The 19,346-nt window shown below is 37.4% G+C and overlaps 1 protein-coding gene across 3 annotated transcripts in view; it reads right to left on the reverse strand.

Annotated features, from left to right (window-relative positions):
- The window catches only part of LOC133638425 (astrotactin-2-like), a 910,889-nt gene that overhangs the window by 381,445 nt on the left and 510,098 nt on the right, over positions 1–19,346 (reverse strand). For all 3 annotated transcript variants that reach the window (XM_062031014.1, XM_062031015.1, XM_062031013.1), the window contains exon 8: positions 16,168–16,335. In XM_062031014.1, coding sequence (XP_061886998.1) covers positions 16,168–16,335 — 168 coding nt within the window. The remainder of the gene's footprint in view (positions 1–16,167; positions 16,336–19,346) is intronic.

Below are 19,346 nucleotides of genomic sequence, written 5' to 3' on the forward strand. Positions count from 1 at the left end.
CCAGCCTTACACTTTCCATCATTGTAACTGAGCTACTGTGTTGAACAATTTCCCTTGTGGATCATTAAAGTTTGTCTAAGTCTAAGTCTAAGTCTAAATGCATGAGCAAAATGTCCAACAGTTTAAGAACAACATTTCTCAAGTAATTTAGGGATTTCACCATCTACGGGCTGTAATATCATCAAAAAGTTCAGATAATCTGGAGAAACCACTGCACGTAAGAGGCAATCCCGCAACTTTCGATCCCTCAAGCGGTACTGCATCAAAAAGCGACATCAGTGTGTAAAGGATATCACCACATGGGCTCCGGAACACTACAGAAAACCACTGTCAGTAACTACAGTTGGTCGCTACATCTGTAAGTGCAAGTTAAAACTCTACTATGCAAAGCGAAAGCCATTTATCAACAACACCCAGAAACGCCGCCGGCTTCGCTGGGCCCGAGCTCATCTAAGATGGACTGATGCAAAGTGGAAAAGTGTTCTGTGGCCTGATGAGTCCACATTTCAATTTTTTTTTTTTTGGAAACTGTGGACGTTGTGTCCTCCGGACCAAAGAGGAAAATAACCACCCAGATTGTTATAGGCACAAAGTTCAAAAGCTGTGATGGTATGGGGGTGTTGATGGGAACCTCTTTTTTCTTTCTTTATTTTACAAAGCTGCTATGTCTCCCCTGGAACGTCATTGACTGCAGTTCAGTTTTCATGACCTGAAGGTATACATAATGCACTTTGAACACATTTTGGACATTGAATTTCTTGTCCAAAATGGATATTGGAAAGCATTTTGTAAATGTGACAGACTTTTGTTTATTAGCTCTCCACTTATTTCACAACTTATCTCCACCTGAATGACATCAATTCACCCTCCCCCCCAAAAAATCCACGTCAGTTACGAGTAGGCGAAGACATTATTTATAATTAGGAAAACAAAGGAAGCAAGAAGATGGTCGCATCTTTACGAGGATACTTATGATGATGGATGCCATAATACATTTCTCCTTAGTAGGCTGTTAAACTGCTGGATAGGATGAATTGGCAAATAATGGGGGAACCGCAAAGTAATATAATGATAACTCCAGTCATTATGTTATTAGGGCGACATCATCAACGGAACGCACACTGAGTTCTGCATTTAATTGCTGGCGCCTGCTCTGGGATGATGACATAATTATACTGTACGCTTCAAGTAATGATATCGGCGCACCAATTTTTAACATGGGCACTGCATTTTATAATGTTACACATGTTGAGAACATTCTGAAGCAAAGCTAAAAAAAAAACACGGAAAAAGACTACTCATGCGCTAATGGCTTAAAAAGTAAAGTAACTGCTCCAATTATAGCCAGTGTGTTTATTTCTCTAAACTGCAAAGAGGAAGCAGGGGATAATTACATAGAGGCTTTAAAAACTCATATTGTATTCCATAATTGGAATATCTAATCATGATAATGTTAAAAAATAAAAAGGAAAAACAAATGCTACACCAGGGGTGTCAAACGTACGGCCCGAGGGCCGGATCAGGCCCGCGAACAGGTTTTATCCGGCCCGCGGGATGAGTTTGCTAAATATAAAAATGAACCTGAAGTTTTTGAATGAAATAAACAGCTGTTCTAAATGTGTCCACTGGATGTCTCAATAGCAATTATTTGTATCTTTGTAGATGATTAAGTTAAAGTTTGTCATGTCTGTTGATCATGTTTTTGCTTGGCCATGTGCTGTTTATTTTTTGGACTCTTTTTAGTTCCTGGTTGTGCACTCTTGCTTGTTTTGTTTCCATGACTACTCATTAGCTTCACCTGTCTCACGTTTTGCACTCGCGCACCTGCCACTAATCAGGTCGGTATTATTTAAGCTTGCAGTTGCCAGGCAGTCTGTCTGGCGACATTAGTGTGTGTGTGACAATCATTGGTACTTTAATCTTAAAATTACCTCCTTGACACCCATGCTATCTGATATCCTTACCATACTTGCCAACCTTGAGACCTCCAATATCGGGAGGTGGAGGGTGGGGGGCGTGGTTATTTACAGCTAGAATTCACCAACTCGAGTATTTCATATATATTTCATATATATATATATATATATATATATATATATATATGTATATATATATATATATATATATATATATATATATATATGTATATATATATATACATACATATATATATATATATATATATATATATATATATATATATATATATATATATATATATATATATATATATATATATATATATATATATACATATATATATATATATATATATATGTATATATATATATATATACATATATATATATATATATATATATATATATATATATATATATATATATATATATATATATATATATATATATATATATATATATATATATATATATATATATATATATATATATATATATATTTATTTATTTATTTTATTTACATAAAATAAATACTTGAATTTCAGTGTTCCGGTGGCTATCCATTAGATGGCAGTATTGTCCTGTTTAACTTCTCCGTTCATGATGAGTATATCATTTCGGCCACCGTGTTCAATGGAGAAGTCTGTTCTACATATTTACAGGCAACATACACCTTCCCCTTCGAACTGTCCTGGATGAACTGAAATTCTTGTTTCCATTCGTTTGAATTTGTTAGGCAAGCTGTTTATATTGTGGGAAAGCGGACGTGAGAACAGGCTGTCTCTACTCAGTCTCAAGTCCGCATTGAGCTGGAGGGGGCGTGGCCTCCAGCTCCGGCTGAATACCGGGAGTTTGTCGGGAGAAAATCTCTGCCGGGAGGTTGTCGGGAGAGGCGCTGAATACCGGGATTCTCCCGCTAAAAACGGGAGGGTTGGCAAGTATGATCCTTACTACTCATGCCATTGTCATGCTGCCATAGTTTTCATGCTGCTCGTTTCTTGCCACGTGAGTTTTGTGTATTCTTGTCACAGTAAGTGTTTATTTGTTTCATGTTCATAGTTTTTTGCCCAAGTCCTAGTTTTGTTTCATCGTCAAGTTTGAATCTCCGCCTTGTGCGCGCTCTTTGTTTGTTCTTTTTGTTAGTGATAAAAATAAATATGTCTTTACCTGCACGCCATGTCCGCTCCAACTTCCCTTGCAACTCGGGAAAACAAACAACCCATAGTCCACGTCTTGACAAAGTTAAAGTACCACTGATAGTCACACACACACACACTAGGTGTGATGAAATTTTGACCCATCCCCTTGTTCCACCACCTGGGAGGTGAGGGGAGCAGTGAGCAGCAGCGGTGGCCACGCTCGGGAATCAGATTGTTGATTACTGATCTCAAGGCGGACACTCTAACCACAAGGTGCTACATATGTACAAAATAAACCGCATGTTAGTACATCAGTCGAAGAAAATTATCAAACTACATAAATAACATCCTGTAATTTGAATTTGATATAATTGTTTTTATCTTGATAGATTGAAAATTAACCCCACTGAGTTGACTGATGAACATTATCACATCATTTATTCTGAAAATATAAATAACGACAAAATAAAGTATATATACTATTAACCGCAACAGGTGATTGTAAAAAAAACAAAAAAACAACAACATTATGATTTGCACAATTTCAGAATGCGCTTGTCCTATTTTTAAACAAAGAAAAAAATCTGAAGTTGTCTTTATTTTTAAGTTATCGTGCCGTGATTTTACCAGTCCGGCCCACTAGGGAGTATATTTCTCTCCATGTGGCCCCCGATCTAAAATGAGTTTGACATCCCTGTTCTATACATTGAAACTGTGCTTCTAAAACACACCTGCTTTGCCAGACAATAGGACGTAAGCAGAAGGGATCGACTTTGTCGACATCGAGAGTGCAGGTGTGCATTAAAAGTGAACGAGACGGGTGTGTAATCTTAGCCCTATGCATTTATTCCGTGATTAAATACAGAAAAAGCAATCACGGAGGATAGAGTATTATGCGCGCGTGTGGAGATCCGCCTCCACAAGCCCCAGATGTGTGCATTACCACCGCAGTCCAAGGCGCACAGAAACCCTCGAGAGATGTGGAACCCAACATTTCTCATGACCATTAAGTGCTAAGAAGACGGAGCTTGGAAACACTTTGCCTTCCTGGTAAAATAGTATCCCAGTGGTGTTCAATGTGTGGCCAATGGTCCACTGTGAGGACCATTTCCATGCCCCTGTGGCGCATTGTAGAACAAAGAAAGGAAAACAATCAACAATAAATAAATTGAGCAAAAAAGCCTATATAAACTATATATCATATAAATATATCTACCTTTATCTATCTTTTTTCATGACGAATAGTATCATCGTGTATCGTAGTCTTTACCCAAAAAATCAAAGGCATAAACAATAGTCAAGTTAGTAGTCAAAAACCGTTCAGCCCTAATTTGCAACAAAGTAATGTTGTAATTTGAATGATGATTTGAAATGCAGCATACAATTGGAAATGTGCCTCTTTGATCACACGGTCATTTACTAAGTTAACCAACATATATCAAGTACATTTGATAACACGGCATAACTCCAGAATGTTACTGTACAAATAAAAGTGGTTACATTTTTGCATTTGCACTGTAAAAACCACGACCGTAGATGTTACGTTAATAACAGACAGTTCAGTTGCCAGAGGTTTACCATCAAAATAGAGTAATTCTGTGTTTTTTTATATCGAATTAGGCCTGCACGATTTTGAGAAAAAAAAACATTGCGATTTTTCTCTCCAAATTTGGGATTTCAAATCGATTTGCGATTTTGATATATTATATTGCATACAATTGAAGAAAGACATGCTACTTTTACACTCTCAAATCAACATATTCTTGTCTCAAGGTGCCACACAGAACAATATGCAGTAATAGGGGTGAGCGAAATAATACCTAATACCGATGCATTTTAGAAAGTGGCATACATTTGAGACAATACCGCCATACCGGTATTTTTTAAGTGCTTTTGTTACGGCCGTTTGAACTTCTCTGCGCCTGACAGGCGAAGCACAGGGCATCCTCTTTGGCTCACCCCGCCCCTTGCGTGTTTTTCAGAGGCTTCTCAAATGACGCATGTGACACGCATCATAGTTTTTTTTTGTTTTAATAAGACCTCTCGACCGCCGAGTTATGCAATGCTTGGGACAGCGACTGAATTTGGCGATTGGTGAGTGACTACAGCTTTATTTTAACCATGAATTGATTAACGTGCACCCCGACTTAACCAAGTTGAAAAAACGTATTCGGGTGTTACTATTTAGTGGTCAATTGTACATAATATGTACTGTACTGTGCAATCTACCAATAAAAGTTTCAATCAATCAATCAAATTTTAAAATACACCAATTTTCTTAAGAACCTATATCTCTCCTTGTAGCGACTTTATCACTTATCTGTTTATGTTGTTCACTTCTGTTAGCGACTTAGCACATAAGCTAACGATAGCTTCTCTCTGCTGCTTTCTCCATGTGTCATATATTTAACTGCAACTCTGTTTAAAAGTGCCTCTCCCCATAGCCTGTGCGGACTAAGCTACTGTAGTGTATCGGCTGGTTGGCTGAAAAGTAGAAGCTCCATCTGTCCCCGTGCACACGCGTGAGGATATAAACCTAACATTCATACACAAAATGAACAAAAATTGCTTTGACACAGTATCCGCCAAGTTAAAGAATAAACAACACATTACGTTACTACTTAGAAAAAAATAATCTGAGTGCTCTCAACATTGGTTACCTAACCATAAAACACTGAGGCACTGTTAAGCAATTTGGATTTTTTATTTTTTTTTATAAAGATACCAGTATATACTATATATGTATGTATGCATGTATGTATGTATTCAAACTAAAAATACTGCAATATCAGTTTTGGTCCATATCGCCCAGCCCTATGCAATAATAAATGACTTAAAGCAGACAGACTAAGAGCTTTTGTCTACATCATGCTCTTTAACTGAAGAAATAATCGATAAAAAACTATGCAGTGTGTACAATGTATTGCAATCATAATATATATGTTTGTGTGTTTACTTGTTTGTGGTGTACTGCCCTTTGTTTTTTCAACTGTGGTTGTTTTTAAAATGGCTTTATACATAAAGTTGGTATGGTATGGTAAATGTCAGAATAATTCTGTCTAAGTTATCACAATACTTTGTGTTGTAATGAGTTCCCGGCGAGAAGACACAAGCTGTCTTTGAACCTACCAAGAAGAAGGCTTGTAAAATGCCACTGTGTAGGATGGGAAGCAACATGAAGGTATACTGTTTATTTCATGTATTGTAATCAACAGAAAGAGATTGTCTTGACCCAAGAAATACAAAGCGAAGAGGAAGCAGGACCAGACTCCCCTCAAGGCGACCTTTTGTTTGAACTGTTTTACGACCTTTTCTTTTGAACTGTTCTGTAACCAAAGGCGATAGCTGTTTACGACCCATGTCCCTTAGAAACAGCTGTTGCCATGCAATCAGGGAATGTCCAAATAAAAGAGGTGGCGTAAAACCTTTCGCCAGAGCGTGGTGGAACTGTGCAAAGAGTACAGTCAATACGTTTCTCCTCACTGAGCCAAATTGAATGATGTCTTTGTTTGATTCTTTGCTTCTTGTCCTGTTTAATAGATGTCATCAGTGTTTGAACTTGACAGTAACAAAAGTGCAAGCAACTATTTAAATTGATATATTTATTTTTCTCGTTACTGTAGAATTACTTACCATTGTACTGTAAAAGGAAAGTTTAAAAAAATTGTCATCGGAAAAAATTGACTCATTTCTATAAGCAAACATTTTAACAACATAAGTGTTGAACATCTTAAAGTGCATATTTTTTTTCCTGTTGGAAAAATGAGGTCTGACGTCGTTTGTTGTCATGACGTGATCGTGACATTTTTCGCTCGTTCGTCCGTGTTGGTGGGCTCATATTGCCCATCCGAATTGAAGCTATTATTACCACAGCGGGACATTTGGTTTTGTAATTTTATTTTTTTCCTCCTAATTTGTGTTACTTTGCGGCACTTCTCACTGGTGAGTCACAAGGCTCTCTATACTGTAAGTGTGTTGGCCGCGGCAACCCCTTTTATCCCCGCCGAGACAAAGATTGTGCATGATTGAAAGAAGGCATCACTCTGTTCCTTTAATTCCATTGTTAAATAAAGGTGCTGAGTGCAATGGACAAAGTAAGACATATTTATTCCTGGTTGGAGCGAGAGACAAACAAATGCGAGGCTCAAAAATTCTGACTGACGAACATGTCTGTCACTCAAATGCTGGTGACAGCGGAGAAAAAAAACAAAACAACGTCAGCCTCTTGCAGTTATTTACCGCACTAATTAAAACCTCAATGTCGATTCAATTCCGATTAATCGTTTAGCCCTAAATCACTTCAGTTCAGTTCAGTTCAGTTGCAGTTTATTTTGAACATGCATATGATACAATGTAATTCTGCAACATATTTTCAGTTGTTTCATTACAGCACGTCCGAAAGGAGTAGGAAGAAGCAGAGCTTATTTAATCCTACCCCTTTTCATACCATAGCAATTTTATCCCATTTCCTTGATCTCTGTAACATACCAGTGATCAAATAAATAATAAACAAGTAATACACCATAGTAAGTAAACACATATTAAATACATAAATTATATTTGTCTCAATAAAAAAAAGGGTTCAAGATATTCATCATAATTATTGTTCTGTGTAAATCCAATTATAATATTTTGTATTTTTTCCGTAAAAGTAAAAATACAGTAATTATGTGTTTTGTATACCAAATTTTAGCCTAAAAATAAAAATACATAAATTTGGTGGGGGTTTTTTGTATGCCGAATTGCAATATATTTATTTTTAGGCAAACATTTGGCATACAACACACATAATTACTGTATTCTTTATTTTCAAGGAAAACATTTAAAAATATTATAATTGGATTTACACAGAACATGAATTATGATGAATATCTTGAACACTTTTTCTTTTTATTTGAGACAAATATAATTTATGTATTTAATATTATTTTAGTTATTATGGTATATTATTTGTTTATTATTTATGTAAGGTGAAAATAAAAATAAACCACCAAATGACTGTATTTTTAATTGTATTTTTACGCAAAAATTCATTTAAAAAAATTCTGGCAAAAATTCTAGTAAAATCAAAACTTTTTTTGTTGTTTTTGTTACAGTGTATTTCTAATTTATTTGGAAGTAAGGACAGGTATAATTTGTCAGTAAGTAATTGAAGTTAAATGTAGTGCAGTACTTTGGTGTAACCAGCAGAGGCGCTGTCTATCTGATCGCAACTAGTGTCAACAAGACATCAGCTATGGGAAGTTTGAGCTCCGTCAACGGTGTGTGGTAACTACTCCGGGAAGCATGGATCTACCAAATGTAACAGCGGCATTGAAACAAGAGTTCAGAACATTCTCCCTTTATCCTCCTTTGAACAGCTTGCATTGAGAAACCCCAGAGTGTATGTTCACCATTGTTTGTCGTAATGGTGCAGGTTGTTAGATTGTCTGCCATTGACAGGACATCGACGCAAATAGAAAGCGCTTTCTGAAGAGCACCTTTAATTTTCGCTAGCGGACAGATTAGTTTGCCCCCCGGAGGAGGAAACACAACATGCTTGAGGGCAATCACTCATCAAATAATCTCGCTGCTGAAAAGGACAAATGAAAGGGGAACTAAAGTGGGAGAGACAAGGAGAAAGGGCGATGCATTACTACAAGGAGAATCTTCCCAATGTAGCGAGAGAGTAAACGACTGTGAAATTGAATTATGGCGAATACCGGTCCTCCCCACGCATAAACAGGGTGGACACTGTGAACGCAGCACAATCCACAAACTCCATCTTTTGGCATCTTGATGCATATGAGTATGAATCTGTTGCTGTAATCCATTATGCATCAGCCTTCAACGTGCCCTTGACCACGGTGACATTAATTCACATACATTACAGATGTAATCCATTCTAATGAGCTTATAGACTTGATGTAGTCGCCATGAAATACCAGTGGGAGTTGTGCCACTCAAGCGGCGATGTGGCACTCTGCACTCTTAGCTCTACTTAAGAGTCGTTTTAATGTCTGCACAAATATGCTCAAGACTGTTGGACCAGCAAAAGAGTGCAATGGGGAATATATATATATATATATATATATATATATATATATATATATATATATATATATATATATATATATATATATATTAGAGATGTCCGATAATATCGGCCTGCCGAAATTATCGGCCGATATATGTGTTAAAATGTAATATCGGAAATTATCGGTATCGTTTTTTTTATTATCGGTATCGGCTTTTTTTTTTTTTTTTTTTTTTTAATTAAATCAACATAAAAAACACAATATACACTTACAATTAGTGCACCAACCCAAAAAACCTCCCTCCCCCATTTACACTCATTCACACAAAAGGGTTGTTTCTTTCTGTTATTAATATTCTGGTTCCTACATTATATATCAATATACAGGTATATCAATACAGTTTGCAAGGGATACAGTCCGTAAGCACACATGATTGTGCGTGCTGCTGGTCCACTAATAGTACTAACCTTTAACAGTTGATTTTACTCATTTTCATTCATTACTAGTTTCTATGTAACTGCTTTTATATTGTTGTACTTTCTTTTTTATTCAAGAAAATGTTTTTAATTTATTTATCTTATTTTACTAATTTTTTTAAAAAGTACCTTATCTTCACCATACCTGGTTGTCCAAATTAGGCATAATAATGTGTTAATTCCACGACTGCATATATCGGTTGATATCGGTATCGGTTGATATCGGTATCGGTAATTAAAGAGTTGGACAATATCGGAATATCGGATATCGGCAAAAAGCCATTATCGGACATCCCTAATATATATATATATATATATATATATATATATATATATATATATATATATATATATATATATATATATATATATATATATATATATATATATATATATATATATATATATATATATATATATATATATACACACACTGTCTTGCCAAAAGTATTTGGCCAACCGTCCAAATGATCAGAATCAGATGTCCTAGTCACTTAATAAAATCAAGCACTTAGGCATGGAGACTGTTTCTACAAACATTTGTGAAAGAATGGGCCGCTCTCAGTGATTTCCAGCGTGGAACTGTCATAGGATGCCACCTGTGCAACAAATCCAGTCGTGAAATGTCCTCGCTCCTAAATATTCCAAAGTCAACTTTTGGCTTTATTATAAGAAAATGGACGAGTTTGGGAACAACAGCAAGTCAGCCACCAAGTGGTAGGCCACGTAAACTGACAGAGAGGGGTCAGCGGATGCTGAAGCGCATAGTGCAATGACTTTCTGCACAGTCAGTTGCTACAGAGCTCCAAACTTAATGTGACTTTCCAATTAGCCCACGTACAGTACGCAGAGAGCTTCATGGAATGGGTTTCTATGGCCGAGCAGCTGCATCTAAGCCATACATCACCACGTCCAATGCAAAGTGTCGGATGCAGTTGTGTAAAGCACGTCGCCACTGGACTCTAGAGAAGTGGAGTGATGAATCACGCTTTTCCATCTGGCAATCTGATGGACGAGTCTAGGTTTGGAGGTTGCCAGGAGAACGGTACATTTCGGTCTGCATTGTGCCGATTGTGAAATTTGGTGGAGGAGGAATTATGGTGTGGGGTTGTCTTTCAAGAGTTGGGCTTGGCCCCTTAGTTCCAGTGAAAGGAACTTTGAATAGTCCAGGATACCAACACAACTTGGAAAATGCCATGCTCCCAACCTTGTGGGAACAGTTTGGATCGGATCCCTTCCTCTTCCAACATGACTGTGCACCAGTGCACAAAGCAAGGTCCATAAAGAAATGGATGACAGAGTCTGGTGTGGATGAACTTGACTGGCCTGCACAGAGTCCTGACCTGAACCCGATAGAACACTTTTGGGATGAATTAGAACGGAGACTGAGAGCCAGGCCTTCTCGACCAACATCAGTGTGTGACCTCACCAATGCGCTTTTGGAAGAATGGTCGACAATTCCTATAAACACACTCCGCAACCTTCCCAGAAGAGTTGAAGCTGTAATAGCTGCAAAAGGTGGACCGACATCATATTGAATCCTATGGGTTAGGAATGGGATGGCACTTCAAGTTCATATGTGAGTCAAGGCAGGTGGCCAAATACTTTTGTCAATATGGTGTATGTATATATATATATATATATATATATATATATATATATATATATATATATATATATATATATATATATATATATATATATATATATATATATATATATATATATATATATATATATATATATATATATATATAAAGTTGGCACATTGTGTGAATTGTAAATAAAAACAGAATACAATGATTTGCAAATCCTTTTTTCAACCTATATTCAATTGAATAGACTGCAAAGACAATATACTTACCCTTTGAACTGGTAAACTTTGTTATTTTTTGCAAATGTTAGCTCATTTGGAATTCGATGCCTCCAACATGTTTCAAAAAAGCTGGCACAAGTAGCAAAAAAGACTGAGAAAGTAAGACTGTATATAACTGTTTCTGAAATCCTGCATCTGTGTTCAGAGTCCTATGCTGGTCGTGACAGGAAGTTGAGGAATGCTCATCAAACACTTATTTGGAACATCCCACAGGTGAACAGGCTAATTGGGAACAGGTGGGTGCCATGATTGGGTATAAAAGCAGCTTCCATGAAATGCTAAGTCATTCACAAACAAGGATGGGGCGAGGGTCACGGTCTGTAATATCATCAAAAGGTTCATAGAATATGGAGAAATCCCGGCAAAGCTGAAAATCAACATTGAATGCCAGAGACCTTCGTTCCCTCAGGCGGTAGTGCATGAAAAACCGACATCAGTGTGTAAAGGATATCACACATGGGCTCAGGAACATTTCAGAAAACTACTGTCAGTAACTACAGTTGGTCGCTACATCTGTAAGTTAAAATTCTACCATGCAAAGCGTAAGCCATTTATCAACAACACCCAGAAACGCCGCCGGCTTCGCTGGGCCCGAGCTCATCTAAGATGGACTGATGCAAAGTGGAAAAGTGTTCTGTGGTCTGACGAGTCCACATTTTCAAATTATTTTTGGAAACTGTGGATGTTGTGTGTTGATTTAAGACTCACGGATGAATAGATTGTTTTTAATCATTTGATAGCGGGACATTAATCAAAATAGTTGCATAAAATACATCCTATGAATGAATTGATGCCTAAACGGGCTGCGGCAAAAATTGACAATTACCAAATATAAGCATTGTTATAATGTTATACTCCAGCACATTGTAAAAAAAAAACAGGTGGGCACAGCCAACATTTTATAGATTATTTGTATTATTTTTAATGCATACATTTTTAGGAGTGTGGTGATTCTTGTGAATAATATGTTCTACCACTTGTCCTTAATAATGTTGACAAAATAATAGAATGGAAAATCCCACATTATGTTACTGCATATGTCAGCAGACTAAATTAGGAGCCTTTGTTTGCTACTAAAAGACAAGTTGTCTAGTACGTTCACTATTTTATTTAAAGACAAACTTGCAATAAGAAACATAAGTTTAAAGTACCGTAAGATTTTCTGTTAAAATAAAGCCAATAATGCCATTTTTCGTGGTCCCCTTTATTTAGAAAAGTACCAACAAGTATCAAAAGACAAATTTGGTACCAGCACCAAAATGTTGGTATTGGGACACTACGTTAGCGCTTATAATAACAATATCACTAATACTTGGTTGTTATTCAAGTCTCAAAATGTAAATGGAGTATTGTTGGCACTTTTTGAATGGTTATTTATTGGATTTTATGGGCGAAATAGTACTTTTATTTAATATTTAGAATACATTAAAAAAAAAATCCATCTCTTGTCATGGTAAATGATAAATAGCGCTTTTCACACACACATTCACACACTGATGGCGGGAGCTGCCATGCAAGGCCCTAACCACGACCCATCAGGAGCAAGGGTGAAGTGTCTATCTCAAGGACACAACGGACGTGACGAGGTTGGTAGAAGGTGGGGGATTGAACCAGGAACCCACAGGTTGCTGGCACGGCCACTCTGCCAACTGTGCCACGGCCCCCCGTCAAGTCTTTCATAATGATCGGGAAATATATAGGCTCAATTCCTAAAAAAAAAGTGCAATTCCCCTTTAAACGCCGGTATGTCCTTCAGCACTAACCTGTGTCCTGGTCACAGATCTGTTAGAATAATTATGTATATATTATCACACAACTCTTATGCTTACGGGCTGTTGCTATAATTATTGTCAATTGTGCTGAAGTGGCATTTTTCTTTGTCTGTGCAAAGCTGGCAATCCAAAAGATTGCGAGCCAGTCTCGTATCAGTGTTTGTGTCCAGGAACGGCCTGCTGACTGCGAAGGCCAAACATCGCCGTGACGCGGACAGTGCAGAGACAAGGCGATATCACCAGTGACATTTGCATTTCTTGTATAATCATAACTGGAGTTTTCGAGATTACCCCCTTCCCTCAGCGACAGCTTCAGTGATGTAACCAGGGACCTCCCAAATAAATAGAGGAAGCATGTGGGCTCGACTTTAGAGCAGTGGTTCTTAACCTGGATTCGATCGAACCCTAGGTGTTTGGTGAGTCGGCCTCAGAGGTTCGGCGGAGGTCAAAACACACCCGACTCATCGTGTAAATAAAAACGTCTCCCTATAGGCGTATTACGGATATGGCAACAGCAGAAGTCAGACTGATTTGCAGGTGTGTAATTTGTTGTGAGTTTATGCACTGTGTTGGTTTTGTTGTTTGCACAAGGTGATGTTCATGCACGGTTCATTTTGTGCACCAGTAATAAAACATGGTAACACTTTAGTATGGGGAACATATTCACCATAATTAGTTTATTATTAACATGCAAATTAGTTACATATTGGCTCTTAACTAGTCATTATTAAGTACTTATTAATGCCTTATTCGGCATGGCCTTATTATAACCCTAACCCTCTAACCCTGGCCCTAACCCTAACCCTAACCAAATAACTCTAAATGAAGTCTTTGTTACTTAGAATATGTTCCCCTAGTGTCCAAAAAACTCTAAATTAAGTCTTTGTGACTTAGAATATGTTCCCCATACTAAAGTGTCACCAACAACATAACTTTGTCTTGAATTAAAAAAAAAACCCAACATTTTATTTTTCACTAAAGAAGGGTTCGGGGAGTGCGCATATGAAACTGGTGGGGTTCGGTACCTCCAACAAGGTTAAGAACCACTGCTTTAGGGCGAAGTTTGGATCTGTAACTTGAGTACAGCCCAAATAACGTCGTTCCTCAATTGAGCAAAATGTAACTCTGTCTCTGCATGATTCCTTGTTTCTCGTCTGTTTTAAAGGCCTACTGAAATGATTTTTTTTTTAAATTTAAACGGGGCTAGCAGATCCATTCTATGTGTCATAATTGATCATTTCGCGATATTGCCATATTTTTGCTGAAAGGATTTAGTAGAGAACAACGACGATAAAGATCGCACCTTTTGGTATCTGATAAAAAAGCCTTGCCCCTACCGTAAGTAGCGTGACGTAGTCAGTTGATAGCCTCCTCATATTTTCCTATTGTTTTCAATGCAGCGAGAGCGATTCGGACCGAGAAAGCGACGATTACCCCATTAATTTGAGCGAGGATGAAAGATTTGTGGATGAGCGACGTTAGAGTTAAGGACTAGAATGGAGTGCAAGACATATATTTTTTCTCTCTGACCGTAACTTAGGTACAAGCTGGCTCATTGGATTCTACACTCTCTCCTTTTTCTATTGTGGATCACGGATTTGTATTTTAAACCACCTCGGATACTATATCCTCTTGAAAATGAGAGTCGAGAACGTGAAATGGACATTCACAGTGAACTTTATCTCCACGACAATACATCGACGAAACACTTAAGTTACGGAGCTAACGTGATAGCATCGTGCTTAACTCCATACAGAAACAAAATAAATAAACCCCTGACTGGAAGGATAGACAGAAGATCAACAATACTATTAAACCAGGGACATGTAAATACACGGTTAATGCTTTCCAGCTTGGCGAAGCTTAAAAATGCTGTTGCTAACGACGCAATTGAAGCTAACTTAGCTACGGGACCTCACAGAGCTATGATGAAAACATTAGCGCTCCACCTACGCCAGCCAGCCCTCATCTGCTCATCAACACCCGTGCTCACCTGCGTTCCAGCGATCGACGGAAGGACGAAGGACTTCACCAAGATCATCCGTGCGGTCGGCGGCTAGCGTCGGATAGCGCGTCTGCTATCCAAGTAAGTCCTCCTGGTTGTGTTGCTACAGCCAGCCGCTAATACACCGATCCCACCCACAACTTTCTTCTTTGCAGTCTTCATTGTTCATTAAACAAATTGCAAAAGATTCACCAACACAGATGTCCAGACTACTGTGGAATTTTGAAATGAAAACAGAGCTTTTTTGTATTGTATTCAATGGGGTACCAATACTTCCGTATCAATCGTTGACGTCACGCGCATACGTCATCATATCTAGACGTTTTCAACCGGAAGTGTGGCGGGAAATTTAAAATTGCACTTTATAAGTTAACCCGGCCGTATTGGCATGTGTTGCAATGTTAAGATTTCATCATTGATATATAAACTATCAGACTGCGTGGTCGGTAGTAGTGGGTTTCAGTAGGCCTTTAATGCCTTATTCGGCATGGCCTTATTATAACCCTAACCCTCTAACCCTGGCCCTAACCCTCTAACCCTGGCCCTAACCCTAACCCTAACCAAATAACTCTAAATGAAGTCTTTGTTACTTAGAATATGTTCCCCGAGTGTCCAAAAAACTCTGAATGAAGTCTTTGTTACTTAGAATATTTTCCCCATACTAAAGTGTTACCAACAACATAACTTTGTCTTGAATTTGAAAAAAAAACAACATTTTATTTTTCACTAAAGAAGGGTTCGGTGAATGCGCATATGAAACTGGTGGGGTTCGGTACCTCCAACAAGGTTAAGAACCACTGCTTTGGAGCGAAGTTTGGATCTGTAACTAGAGTACAGCCCAAATAACGTCTTTCCTCAATTGAGCAAAATTTAACTCTGTCTCTGCATGATTCCTTGCTTCTCGTCTGTTTTAATTGATGTCATCAGTGTTTGAACCTGACAGGTATGTCCTTCAGCACTAACCTGTGTCCTGGTCACAGATCTGTTCGCAGGGGTCGGTGGTCCTCTGTCCGCAGTAATCCCGGACCCACTGCGTGGACGAATTGGTCTGATAGTACAGGATGAGTTTGGCCGGGTTCAACCAGTTGGAAACATCCAGGAAGCCGCCCATGGCCACCACGAAACTACTTCCTGTGGACAAAAAGCCATTGGAATTAAGCTGTTTGAGTCAGCTAATTCCTTTATTCACAGCAAACTAAAAGAAAAACGCCCCTCTGTCCAGACTGTATTTAAATTGGAAACCTCTAATGCAGATATTTACGAGACTTAGCAGATAAGTGCAGTCGTGGGACTGTGCTCATTGGCACCAAGTTGCCATTCCTCCTCATTGCTCCCAGGCCGGTCATTAAACCCTGATCACTGAACAAGATTATCCTTAATTGATGCCAACGACTTTTACTTCCAATGAAAGCTCTGAGGGGCGGACTGCGCTTTAACATAAAGATTGTTCTACAGCGAGATATCACTGCCGGCTGGCAGAGGCATTCAAAGGTTCTCTACGTAAAGGTCAATTTAAAACCAATTCCTGGACCGCGGTGGGACACAAAAGGTAGCGAGCGCCTTTGCTATTCTCTTTTGTGAGTCACGGAAGAATGAATACAGATGGAGGCAGCCTAAACCGGCGCTTGAATCTAAATGTAAAAAAAACCCACAAAAACAAAAGTTACTGGCTCGTGTTCTCCTGGCGAAGGCATTTCGACAGCACATTAAGAGGCCCGCCGTGTTGCGCTCACCTTTGCTTGTAGCAATTACTCTGCCGCGGTGATGTCGCTGTATTCTGCGGAATGTAAACAACGCGGCAAACGGGACAGTCTTACAACCTGAACAACATCGATAAATTGTGGGGGGACTTAACCGGAATGCCACTCAGTCAACAAAAGCCAAAACAAAATGTGAAGCGTTTTGTTTATGGAGCAGGCTATAAGACGGGGGTCAGCAACCCATGTGGCTCTTTAGTGCCGCCCTAGTGGCTCCCTGGAGCATTTTTAAGAAAATATTGAAAATAGAAAAAGAAAAGGGATTTATTTATTTAATTCATTTTTTGTATTTATTTATGTATTTATTTGACAGGGACAGTACAATTAAACATTGCTACCCACAGGTAACCAATGTCAAAGTACATAGGACTTCTAGCCACAGGCTAATTTGCAACCCTCGTCCCTGGTTAGGCTTTTAAAACAAAGTTGAGAAAAGTGTAAACCACATACAAAAGGATTCAGACAAGTAAAAAAAAAAACACATTGAAAATAATATATAATAATAACATACATATGCACATACCGTACATATACATTCACTGTACAAACATACATATACACATACTGTACATATACAAGTACATATACATACATAGATACACTCATGCATATAATCACGTTTCATCAAACATATATTAACGTTGTTACCCTAGGGTAAACTGGGTAACATATGGCACACTGACAAAGCATAACCTATTATTACTATAACAATCTACAAGGTTAATATAGTTGGCTTCTCTTTCTTCCCCTCCATTCATCTGCTTTCTTTTGTATTTAAAGTTATCATTACATATATGTATAGTTACATTTGAACAATTGTATCAGTGTTTCCCATAAACTGCCAAGATACCTGTGGCGGTGGGGGCGTGGCTATGGGCTTGGCTGTGGGCGTGGTCAACATGACATCATCGAGTAATTTGCATAATTTACTACAATGATATGATTTTCTCTAAAAAGGCTCAAAAAATGTATACTTACTAATTAATAATAACAGTTTTGTTTTAAACGTCCATCCATTCATCCATTTTACAATATAATTACAACACTTTATGTACATATTTATATACAGATTTGAACAATAAGTTATTCACTGAAATATATTTATTAATTGTGGTTCTTACAAAAAATATATATTATAAAATATAAAAGCTAAAATGTCTCTTAAAGCTCTGCCCCTTTAATTAGTGCATACTAAATAATTTAACTTTAGCCTACTACTACAACCATATTATTTACCAGCAACATAAAGTGAAACAGAGGCAGAGGTGTCCTGCCACAGTCAGTAACAAATAAACAGAAAACAGTAGTGGTCAAATACAAATAAGGCAACAAGAGAAGTATCCTACACTTCTCTTTTGTAAAGTAAATCTGAACAGCCTATATGGGCATCTACATCAACTATATGATTTGTCTGAGGAGCTAGATAGGACAAAAAAAAAAAAAAAAATATATATATATATATATATATATATATATATATATATATATATATATATATATATATATATATATATATATATATATATATATATATATATATATATATATATATATATATATTTTTTTTTATTTGTGGCGGACGTAATTCTTTCGTGGCGGGCTGCCACAAATAAATGAATGTGTGGGAAACACTGTTTATTGTAAATTATTGTTATTATTCATTATCAATAGTGCTATTTCTATTGATATTTGCAATGCTCCATTTATAGTGTAATAATGTTCATTGTCATTTCTGTATTATTATTTATTTCACTAACTGATTCTTTGCTATCACTTTTACCATCATATTTGTAAGTATCCTATTTGCTGACGTTGTTCTATTGTTTTTGTTGTTATTGTTATTGTTGTGTTTGCTGTTGTTGTTTTTGTCTCTCTGTCTTATCCCCACAATTTCCCCCTCTGTCTTCTTTTTTCTCTCTTTATATCCCCTCCTGCTCCGACCCGGCTGCACCAAATATAAATACATTTAAATAAAGTCAAATACAAATAAGGCAACAAGAGGAGTATCTCACACTTCTCTTTTGTAAAGTAGATTTGTACAGCCGATATGGGCATTTACATCAACTATATGATTTGCCTGAGAAGCTGGACAAGACAGAAAAAAATATAATAATACAAAATAAATAAATAAATAAATAAAAATAGTTGGCCCCATTTGTCCATACTACATCCAGTCCTAGAGCTCACACTTCTGATTTTTCTTCAGCCACTTTGTCAGTTTTGTGGAGACAAGTTTAATTTCCGACTGTGACCTTAACTCTAGTGGCAAAGAGTTCCACGGATGTGAGACCTTCACTGAGAACGCAGACTGACCCAGAGTTGCCGGGCACCTTTTAAGTCCTTTTTAGATGAAAAATGACTCATAATTCTTGTGAAGAAACGGTG

The sequence above is a fragment of the Entelurus aequoreus genome, linkage group LG21 (genome assembly GCF_033978785.1).
Source record: "Entelurus aequoreus isolate RoL-2023_Sb linkage group LG21, RoL_Eaeq_v1.1, whole genome shotgun sequence".
Classification (NCBI taxonomy): Eukaryota; Metazoa; Chordata; class Actinopteri; order Syngnathiformes; family Syngnathidae; genus Entelurus; species Entelurus aequoreus.